The following is an 11,883-nucleotide window of genomic DNA, read 5'->3' as shown; positions in this document are numbered from 1 at the left end:
ACGGATAAGGCTTTAGGGTTTTTTGTACATCCAATAGTGTGTAAAATAATCCGACATGATCCTCTCCGCATTTTTGTTTGGTGAGGATCCTAAAAATCCGTAAATTGTGTCCGTTCATCGTATATCGTACGATCAGCTTTTGTCAAGTATTGCTTGTATTTAATTTTAAATAAAAATATTCAAAATGATTTCTGACCCCACGATATACGATTAACGGATATGATCCACTGATTCCCGGAATCCTTTCAAAGAGGATCCAGCAGGAATTCAGATTCTAAAATAATAGGGGCAGGTGAAATCATTTAGATAAAAAAATCAAAATATAAAAGGGCATTTTAGTCTCTTCACTTTAAAGCGAAACAGTTATTAGAAAAAAGGAATCCCAAAAACGGAACCTTAGTAGCATCTAACATTTAATCTAACAAAATGATAATCTATCGTTTGACAAAAAAATAAAAATAAAAAAACATAACCCTAGTAGTGCTTCTGTTGGCGACATTTGAAGAGTGAGTGATATCCATATATACCCGCACATCACAGTGCCCCTATTTCATTTGAAGAAAGAAAAGGTTAACAGGACAAATGGAATCAAACTCTCCACCATCACAGTGCTAATTATAGTGATAACAGTAATAGATATACGTACAAGGCAGGCTTGCAGAGTAAAGTTATATCCGTTTACAATTGTTTTCCGTGGCAAAATCTTCTTAATATAGTTCGCATATAACTCTGAGCCGACCAAAGGCCGAAACAAAGAAAACTAAAGGTCAAGGGGCTTCACGAACATACAGCAGCTGCTTCGTCCAAAACCATCCATCAGCAATTGGTATGGTTGTATAAACTGACTCTCAGACCATCGCCGTCACCAACCACCACCGCCGTCAGTCCCAGACCATCTGTTTCCAGATTGGGACGGGGTACTTCTTTTGGTTTCTGAACCCCATCCCAAATCTCCAGCACCAGAACCTTTTTTCTTGGCGCTAGAACCCCATCCTGAAGTCCCATTATCAGCAGCTGCAGCTGCATCATTTGCACCAGACACACCCCATCCTCCTGCACCGCCAATTCCTTGACCCCACGCATCATTTCCACTGGAGCCAGCTCCACTGCCCCAGCTACTGCCACCACCTCCACTGCCACTTCCACCAGCACCCCAACCACCAGGGAAAGCTTCCCTTCCAGGCGAGTTTTGGACCTTTGCACCTGGAAAATTGCCCAAACCATCATCCGCATCCTTGGAATCTGAACCCCACGCAGGAGCATCATTACCAGAATCCTGCCTCTCATTGCTAGTGCTATTTCCTCTGTTGTTATATCCTCCTCGACAATGACCTCGCCCACCATAAGGTCTAGGGAGGCCGCTTGGATGCGCATCACGACTACCGCCATTTCTATGATCATTTCGACCTGTCAAGTTAAACATTAAAAATAAGTAAATAATAAAGTCGGAAGTCTATTGATAAAGGAAGCAAGAATCAGATGGGAAAAGCAGTATTAAGCGAGGAATTCTATGAGTTTGGTGTCCCTAAAGACAGGATAGAACAAGATCAACATGACCAGTGTGTATTTGTACTACATCAAAGAGATAAATACAACAGATTTAAAACACACCATTAAAATTACATAGAAGTGGGTACAACAGTAACCAAATGAAAACAAAGCAACCAGCAAACTGAAGATGAGAGCTAAAACATCCTAGCAATGTTCATAAAAGGCAAAGAACAATGAACATGTGTCCAAGTTCCACACAGCTGGCCATATCGTGCACAAATAAGAGTAGGGTGAACGCTCTAGTCAAATTGTTTAAGGTATGTGTAGAAACATGATGACCTATTTGTTAAATTAGTAGCTTTTAACACCTTATTTTGTATTGGCATTCTACTCAAAAGGGCTTACAGACGCCTAAACTGCTAGAAAACTGCTAGAAAACTGATGCAACTATAGTTCACAGAAAAAATAAAGACAAATACGACACACGCATGACGTTTCATCAAAACATAGAAGTTGAAAAATCCATGTGGCATTTCATTTGGAAAGTAGACATCACCTGTCCGTGAACTCGGTGTAGATGACCGGTCCCTATCAAATGACTGGCCTCTCCAACCACCCTCATTAGTTGATCCACCCCAGCCGCTGCCCACAGATGCCCCTGAAGAACCCCCAGCTGCAGGGCTTCGTATCGGCACCATAGCAGCGACTGATCTAATAGATGGTCCTGATTCATGCTGAGGGTCATCAATATGGCGCTGAAAATATGCTAAAAGCCGATCAATGTCCTCAAACATCCTTTTTCTGAATTTGAATCCCTTCGGATATAGGCCAATATACTCATGGTGTGGATTTGTACTGCGTATATACGTCAAGATGAAAGTGCCTGGATGTTCATGTGAAATCCCAAAAGAATAAACAATCCTCATTGGATACTCCAATTTCTCCATCTTCAAAAGTTCATCAACCTCTTGTTTTGTTCCCTTCCTGAACTTGCGGTAATTTAGAATTGCCTTCAAGTGAGCTACCAAGGGATCAACATAACGATCCATCACCTGCACTTATGTTGGTCAAGATGCACATCAGTACTCTGTTCTGTATTCACTTCAGTAGTGTGCCATTAGATGTCTATTCCTCTCAATGTTTTAAAAAACTAGCCTCAAGGCGCGCCTTTGAGGCTGGGCGGCAAAGGCTAATGCCTCTGTTTTGAGGGAGTGGGTAGAAGGCGTCATCAGAGCCGACTAGGCACGCCTCAAGGGCTTTTTTTTTTTTTTTTTTTTTTTTTTAACTCTCAAACCCAAATTTTGGGTAGGTTTGAACTACCTAACTCTTCCTTGCACTATTGTCTCTCTGCCTTTTTGTCAGATTTTTATTTTTTTATATAATGGATGTGTGTGCTGTCTGCATGCATTGTTATATGTGTGCTCATTGTTCTTTTCATCCTCTATTTTATATATATATATAAAATAATATATGTATATATGTGTGTATATATATTTATAATATATGTGTGCGCTCAGGTGATTATTGATTAATAATCTTCTTCTTTTTTAATATAATATATGTGTACGCTTAGTGTATATATTAAAAAATTTGGGTCCCGGGAGGCTTCGCCTCACGCCTAGGCCGGGCTATCCCTCGGACGCCTCGCCCATGCCTCACACTTTTAATACACTGATTCCTCTACATCAAGAGACACAAAATGCATGAGCTGCCACCTTTATCTAAATAGAAGAAGCATGTGAGCAAAAAATTTCTTAGAACAAGATACGGATAAAAGTTCAAATATTTCTAAGAACATTTCATGATGCAACATAGCACTGAATCTAAGCTTTCTGTCCCAAACTCTAACCATTAATAGTTCAAGCATTACAAATTGAATATAAGACATTTCAGTAGTTAACAAAATTTAAGATTGAAAATAATTAACCTCCATTAGTAGTAAAGGGAGAGAAAAGTAAGACAACAAATATATCCTACTTATGCCAAAATATACTGACCTCATCTAAATCCTCAAAGGTGTCCTCCCCAATTTTCAAGGTCTTCCCAATGCGGAGTAAGCTCGTGATATCCTTATGATCCTTTCCACCCTCAACAATGTCTTTGTGAGCATACACTCCATCATAAACCTTGAGAGTCAAAGTTAAATACGAAGGCCCCCGGGAACTAGGACGAATAACACTTTCCCCAGGATCCTTATCAGACAAGAACTGTAAAGCATAACAAACGACACGCCATTTTATAAGGTGAATGGTTCCGGGAATACCATGTAAATGTATAGCATATAATTAAAAAACAATTGATCCACTACCAATACTAAGATAATAAAAGATCTGAATATTCAAATGGGGTGTGATATCCACACCCCTTATTAATTTATGTCCATTGATCTTCTTCAATACATTCGAATTTGGGTGTGTGAGAAGTAAAAAGGGGTGGGTGGATAGCACCCCCCTATTCGAATTTGGTTAAACCTCCTTTAACTCCCGGAGGCTTACATGTTGATGTATAGCATGACATAACTTTGCATCAGTTAATATGATTAACAACCAATTACAGTTCTAAAATTCAAATCAATCTAACAGATAAATACTCAGATATTTTAAAAATAAAAAGTATTCTTAACAGCACACCTTCAATGCTTCATCTGCAGTTATATTTTGGAAGCGAGGATGAACAATCATCCTTGGCTTGAAATGCTTCTTCGCAAGCTCTTTCTCCTTATGAGCTTTATCTTGCTCACTCTGTAAACTTCTTCGGTCTTCATGGTAATAGGTATCAAGATTCTGAGTGTTCTGATATCGGTTATTTCTCATCTCACTCTCTCTACAACTTAGGAAAACTTGATACCTATTCTTTTGAATGGATTTGATCTTGCAAGTGAGAATGTCGCCCTCGTTCAGTCTGTCAGACAATTCTATATCTCTTGAATCATCTGAATAATCTTCTTTCATAAGCATGCCAGTTAATCCAGATTCAAGAGCACAAATTGCCCTTTGACCTTGCACCCTGCGAACTGTAGCCTGCACAATTCTTCCTTCAGCAAGGGTATCCTCAGTTTCACCTGAAATCATATAGAACTCTTCATCCTGGCTTGGTTCTTCATATTGTTTACGCCAATCCTGAAAACCCTGAATTAATTCTCTCCTTATATCATAAAATGTTTGTATCTTATTCTCAAGCTTCTTGCTTTTAGCATAAGCTTCAACATCAAGGTTTTTTAGATAACCAGGTCGATCCCTGACGTGTTCTATAGCCATCTCCAAATCCTCATCATCATTGTTACCATCCACATCATAAACATCTTTGGCCAAGTCTTGCGCAATTATATAGTATTCTGGATGAATTCTCGTATCATCCAACAGATCAATATATTGGCTGCTGCTAGCAGCCAACCCACTCCGCCGAACACGTAAGAAACCGGATGCATTAACAAATACCTTTCTACCAAGCCCATGCGGGTTCACCAAATCCTTTCGAGTAAATATTGCACCAGATCTTACCAACGATCTCTGCAAAGATGCTGCCTTTCTAGGTCCAAGCCCAGAAATGAATTGCAAAGGTGCAAATAACCATTCATGGCTTATAGCCAAATTAATATCAAGGCCTACCTGGTTTGTGACATCTACCATGACCTGTTCAACCATCATGTACTTCTCATCTGGGGTGAGAAAGTTCTCAAAAGGATTGAGTTTCCAAGATAAGATTTCTCTTCCTGGTCCACAAAGTGTGGCAACCATTGCCAATGGATTTTGAAGATAACGCCCAAGAGCCACAGCCCTCTTGACAATGCCTGACAATAAAAGAAAATAAAATCATGACATCTTTAAGAGTACATAGGAATTGGAACGTTGGAAACATTTATACCTTGTTGTGCAGGTAGCTGATCAGATGAAATCCGAGAATTTTCATACAGTCGGGCCAAAGATTCATCCCCATATACAATACTTAAACCATCCATATCATGGCCAACATCTCTAGGATTTTCCTCCACCATCTTAAAAATGATCTGATCATGGCAAGAGTCAAGCAAAATAATCATCAAGTGGAACAGAGGTTGAAATATGAAAAACAAAGAAAATGACAATCCCCAGATGACCAGATAAAAAGAAAAAACAACATAAGTAAACCCATCTCCTGACTTCATCAGACTAGCTATTTGGATAAACCCATCTCCTGACTTCATCAGACTAGCTAATTGGACACTATATCAGCTAATATCAATACTATAGTAATAACACATACCTCATATATATCATCTTTTAGGCGAACACAAGACAAATTAACAGCTCCTAGGACAGCGACTTGTGGTTGATGATCAGTCATGAACTTCAAAACACGTTCTTGATCATTTTTCTTTCGCTGCTGATCATTAACATTATGAGAGCGTAAAGTGAGGGAACCCGTGTAAAGTACATCTAGAACCTCACCAGATGAATCTAACATTACAAAAGTGGTTGCTGGCTTCCCAGGGCCCCAGCAGCAAGCCATGACCCTGGGTGCAGCTTCATCGTCTGAGCTATTATCATTTTCCTTTCGTTGGTATGGTCTCACTGAGACTTTATTCCACAAAACCTTCCCATATTCCATGAGTAACCAGTTTTTTGCTCTGCTAGCCAACAAGGATCTTGCTTCTTTTTCTATTGAAGGAAGAAGAAAAGTAAATAGGGCATCCTGCAATATCAACTTCCGTTGCTCATTCCATAGTTGTGCAGATTTACTAACACCATAACTAAGATAGTACTCATTAAAGTCGCTTATCAACTTGTTTAGCCTGTCTTCTGGCAACTTAATAGTAACCTGAAGAAGCTTCTCCTCCTCGGCCTTCTGGATAAGCAGCCATTGTGCATCCTCAAATTTATTTAATGGCTTTCTTTGCAACCACTTCACGCCAGAGAACTGATGAAAAGCATCTACTGCCACATTTCCGACCAGCGTGGGGCTTGTCGATAACTCAATGATATCCAAGTAGTTGCTTCGAACATACTTCCTAACACATGGCTCACAACTTATCTCAACAGCTGCCTGAAACAAGCCATAAAAGAACATCACACAACTTACAAGAAGATATCATTTGAAGAGGAATTTCAATGAACTACAAAACTACTAATGCGTACCATATGCCTAGCCCCTTTGAGCACAGCTTGAGGTGTCTCAAACATTGCACATGTAAAGTTCGAAGCCATCTCCTCCGGTGTCTCCTTGGCATCCTCCAACTCATCCATTCTCTACAATCAAATGAACTATGAACCTCATGTCTATCTATTTAGCCTAAACATTGAAAACTGCACGACAAACCAGACTTACCATTTTTTCTAGAGATAATTGCAGTCCAAACTGCTCAGAGCTGTAACCGAATTTGCTTGCAACTTCCCACAGGCCAGCCTTACTGCAGACACTGTAAAGAGATTTCCTCTTGGGCCTCTTATATTGTCCCTCATCCACTCCAGCCTCACCCGGAGGGAAATGCAAGTTAAACTTGGTGTCAACATCATCAACCTCTCTTTCTGATTCTGCAGCCTTGAGAGACTTCATGATTGACTCAAAAAGTTGTTGATTCAATGTAAGTCTGCTCTCATCATATATACGTCGGGATTCTTCCTCAAACCGCTTATTGTAGTAAGATTCCAAAGCACTTTTTCGCTTCTGAAGCAGCAGCCATTTTCTGTCCAAGTCCTGAATAGTCCAAAGGACCTACGTAGAAAACAGGAAACAGTTTCAAAATATTGCTTGTTCATTCTTCAATGTTATATGAGCAACATATTTAGAAGTCAACGACGAGTACCTTGTGCCACTTTAGCATAGATGATTTCTCATTTTCATTCTGATTTACATCTTCCAATTCAGAATGGTCAGGATCTTTCAATAAACTAGGGCAATCCTCTTTCCGATACATAGCAATAAAAGGAATCTGAAAACAAGTTGAGTATGACATATTAATGGAATAAATCTCAGATAAATAAATAGAAGTACACCAACACTAAATACTAACGTCAAGCTTCTGCACATGATGCAAGTCCAAAAATCTGTTGATATCTTCCCTGCTAATAGAATTTGCCAAGCCTGTTTTGCTAAACAAAGGTATTGTACCACTTGCTAATTGATCATATATCCAGGTACTCTCATCATCTATACTAATTCCATCCAGTGGAAAAGAACCAGTGATTTCCTCATATACCTACAAAGAAACAAATAAAAGACAGCTGATGTGATATGGAATCTGAAATTACACAATATTAACAAAGGGCAAGTGAAAGAACCTGCACTCTTTCTGGAACATCAACCTCCCGAATTTGGTCATCCTTCTCAGTCATATACTTTTCAGAAAGAATAATTGGTTCAAATTCATCCTCAAGCTTCCTTTCCCTCCATTCACTGGAATCCAAACCTTGCTTACGGAGCTGCAGTAGTTCATCAACATCACCAAATATATCATGGGCTTCCTGCAAAGCATCTGATGATACTCCTGGTGCCTGCCTAGACCTTTTTCTCTTAAGCTTCCTCTGTCTAAACAAGGAATTAACAACCGAAAAACAAAAGAAGTTGATTATTATTAGAAAATTGAGTTGAAAAACAAAAACAAAAAAAAAGCTCAGGCATGGGCATGCAAACACAGCAGAAAAATACCTCACAAGAGTCCCAGTCTCATCAAACTCTTCATCAACTATAAAGTCTGCCATTTCATCCTCTTCACCAACTTCTCCATCATCTTCCGCTTCTTCTGGTTCCTCCTCTTCAGCGATGTCCTCAAATGGAGTACCTATAGGGTTACAGTGTATAAGCAATAACAATAAACCAAATTTAGACACTCATTCTTCTACGAGTCAAGTTCTACAAATGCATAGAATGATACACCTTCATCATGACCAAATAAGCTGCGCTCAAGTTTCTCCTCTGCAGTTCTTCCACCTTTACCAATACCATCAAACTCCTCCTCATCAGAAAATCCACCAGGCTCACCAACACCATGCCTCTGAGCTTTTTTCAGACGCTTAAATTTCCCCTAGAAAATGTTTGAACAAAAAAAGAAAATAAACACTCCAAATCATGAACTATTTACATTGAGTAAGAAAGAAAAGCACAGATTTCACATTAAAAAGAAACAAAAAATTAAATATGAACAATACTTACAGCCTTCCTTCGGGGAGCAATGACATTATTGTCCTCCAAGAGCTCATAGTCATCTTCATCAAGGACATACTCCTCTCTAGAAAAATAGAGAGGAAAAGAAGTTATAAACTGAATAACTAACCCTCCGTTTAATGCTAGAAGAAGAAGATGATGTTGACGACGACGATGATGATTGCAACGATTGGCGTTGCATTCATCTTCATCTGAAAACGGCAAGAAGAAAACCACTCTCATCCAAAAAAAAATGTGTTTTTCTTTTCTGTGATCAATTAAAATAAACAATACTATTGATCCAAGGTCTGGCATCCAAAACAATCCAGAGTTTTTGCTTTTCTGACGATTTCATCATTAAAAGCTACAGACTTTAAAGAGATAATAGCTCAAAATACAAAACATTCACTTTTTCTTTCTTTTCTTCTTCCTCTGCCGTTCTTCATCACTGTCTGCTCTCTCTTCTTCCTCCTCTTGGTCCTCGTCTTCGTCTACATCATCTACTATAAAATCATCCTTCTCATATTCATCTGGCCCTTCTGCAAAATCAATAATGACAACAAGTTATAAATTAAGATAACTGAAAAACACACGACAACTGAATCTCTAGAGTACATAAATGCAGTACAAAATTTAAATACTACATCAACAGCATGAAGAAAACATAACAAAATAAATGAACCATAAAATAAATATGGAAAAGAGGAAGCATAGAAAAGGATGAAGCACGGCATAATAGACAATTCCCAAGTGACAAAAACGATATGGTCAACATAATGCACACGGAAAAAAAATCGACAAAACATAGACGAACAATTATCAGTACATTGGACAGTTAAACGAACCAGATGCCTTCCCTTTCCCACACGTTTCTTGTCACCCAAACAGACCCCGTCGCTTGTCCAATAAATTTCATCAGAACAAAAATGTCCAATCTTTTCAAACAAACATAAGCCCTAGTTTGAGCAAGGAAACCCTAATCCAAACCCAATCCCACCAATAGGTTGACTAAAACCCCAAACCCCCAAATTATATTCACCACTATAGAACTGAAAAATTGAAACCCTAGGAAACAAATACATGCATTTAACCAAGGGATGAAAAAATTGAAGGTCATACCTTCTTCCTCATCCTCGTCCTCGTCGCCGCCATCCTGGCCATCGACGGCGTCACCGTGAAGAGGTTCCCTGTCGTCTTCGTCGAACTCGACCTCATCTGAACAGATTGAACCAAAAAAAAAATCATGAGAAAGGGCGTTAGGACTAGGATTAATTTTACCCAAAAGGGAGGGGAGTGAAAATGGAGATGCGGGTGGGACACCTTCTTCGTCAGAGACAACAGCTTTTCCCATGGTTGTGGTGAAAGGGGGAGAGAGCTTAGGGTTAACAAAGATTCAGAAGAAAATGAGGCAGAGTTTTTTCTTCTTTTTTTCCTTTAGAAAGCGTCAGTCAGTCTCACAGATCATTCAGGTTCTAAGCACCAAGAAAAAAATAACAACACTTGCCTACTAAAAGTATCAATTTTACTCAAAACTCTTATTATTTTAATTATAGAATTTTATACTTATAATCATAATAGTTCATTCTATGAATCATACTGTAAAGATCATCCGTGTTAAAAATAAATTAAAACTAAGATTATTTAGTCAATTTATTGTAGCAAATATATAGACGGTTCGTAATGCTTTTATCAATATCGTTCATTTGATTTTAAACAGTTTGATGACTAAATGACAATAGTTTTAATTGATTTTTTGCAGATACGAACTTTATATGGTGATTTATAATATGAACAGTTCAGATTATAAACGCGAAATTCTATAAATTGACAACGTACAATTTTGAGAAATTTTGAGTAGAAGTTCCTAGTCTTCTTTAAGTAGACAAATATTGTTCAATAAGAAATATTACTATGAGTGAGTATTCGTTACTTGTCGTGCTGGCATGCCTGTGTACCGGGAGAGGGAAAAGGATCCTCTTTGAATCCATTTTATGATGATCTTAGGTCATCTCCAACTGAAGGAGGGTCAAAGGGCTATGTTGCCATATTTTATATCATCTCTAATCGAGGTGGCCAAACATAGTCATTTAACAAAAAATTATCTCCAATCGAGAGGACCAAATGGTCATAAGCCAAACATAATTTATTATTTTAATTGAATTAATATAGTTAATTAAATTAAACTACTATATTAAAATAAGATTTTTTGACATATTGGAAGATTATTGAGGTGGCCATTTGAAAATTATTGAAAAATTAAAGGAAAGATTATTAGAAGAGAATAGAATGTGAAGAATTGAAATAAAATGAGGTAAGATAGTATGGAATGGTGAAAAGTATATGGTTGTGTAGGAAAAAAAATTAGAAATTTTAAAATTAAAAAAAAATTCATCCAAAAAAAAAAAGTGGGTTGGGCTCATCGGGCTGGTTGACTGGCTGGAAATGGCTAACCTGCTGGCCTGATTTGGTGTTTTTGGCCCGGTGGGGCCCACAAGCCCTTTGGCCTAGCCCTTAGATGGAAACAGTTTTCGTGTCATTTTGAGCTATTTTTAGCCCTATGGCCCTTTGCCATGTCGGTTAGAAATGGCCTTAGGGATCCCCACATCTCAGTTTTCGTCAAGTACTATTTGTGTTTAATTTTAAATAAAAAAAAGTCAAAGGATTTCTGACCATACAATACACGATAAATGGCTACGATGTGAGGATCCCTAGGATCTCATAATTTGAATCCGGATGGAATCCAAATCCCCAGGGTAGAGAGAGTTGTTCTTTTTTTTTCCTGGAAGAGTAATGTTATTGGCATGTACTCCATTATTTGTAAAACAATTGATTTGTTATATTAGATGTTAGATTAGAGAATTGACAGAATTCGAATCCATACCTTAGTGCAAAAACACTTCTTTCTACCACTGTGGTTGAGGGCCACTTGCCTACTATGACTTCAAACAATGCATTTAATGTGTTTAAAAGCATATAATTCCTTTTTCCTTTATACTCATTAAAAAAAAAAATTTAAAAAACGATATTACCTCAGTTGGGATGAGGCAAAGTCACAATGGACTAGTAATAATGTGGTTCAAATTCGTCTTTAGCAAGAATCGAACCTAAGACCTCTCACTTACTAGTGAATATGAGTGTCACTAAACCGTAGTACTAAGTGGCAAACTACAAGTTCTTAAATTTCACCAAAACTTAAAAATTAAAAAGAAAGGAGTAAAGGTGTTTGTAGGGGGCAGTGTAGCGGAGAGATCTGGGAAGAGATAGATTTCAATT

The 11,883-nt window shown here is 38.2% G+C and overlaps 1 protein-coding gene across 1 annotated transcript; it reads right to left on the bottom strand.

Annotated features, from left to right (window-relative positions):
• Nucleotides 1–583: 583 nt before the first annotated feature.
• On the bottom strand, nucleotides 584–10,138 carry LOC103426069 (transcription elongation factor SPT6 homolog). The gene is made up of 17 exons (XM_008364159.4): nucleotides 9,931–10,138; nucleotides 9,730–9,825; nucleotides 9,020–9,149; nucleotides 8,620–8,695; nucleotides 8,344–8,491; nucleotides 8,116–8,248; nucleotides 7,749–7,995; nucleotides 7,481–7,666; nucleotides 7,274–7,399; nucleotides 6,796–7,182; nucleotides 6,606–6,716; nucleotides 5,734–6,513; nucleotides 5,356–5,497; nucleotides 4,122–5,281; nucleotides 3,489–3,698; nucleotides 2,048–2,543; nucleotides 584–1,407 (listed from the first exon to the last, which is right to left on the bottom strand). Exons 1-17 carry the CDS (start codon nucleotides 9,959–9,961, stop codon nucleotides 863–865), a joined length of 5,004 nt encoding a protein of 1,667 aa, XP_008362381.3. The 5' UTR covers nucleotides 9,962–10,138; the 3' UTR covers nucleotides 584–862.
• Between the last annotated feature and the right edge of the window lie 1,745 nt (nucleotides 10,139–11,883).

This window comes from Malus domestica, chromosome 14 (assembly GCF_042453785.1).
Source record: "Malus domestica chromosome 14, GDT2T_hap1".
Taxonomy (NCBI): domain Eukaryota; kingdom Viridiplantae; phylum Streptophyta; class Magnoliopsida; order Rosales; family Rosaceae; genus Malus; species Malus domestica.
Note: the sequence above shows the minus strand (reverse complement) of the source record. Positions and strands in the feature narration are given on the sequence as shown.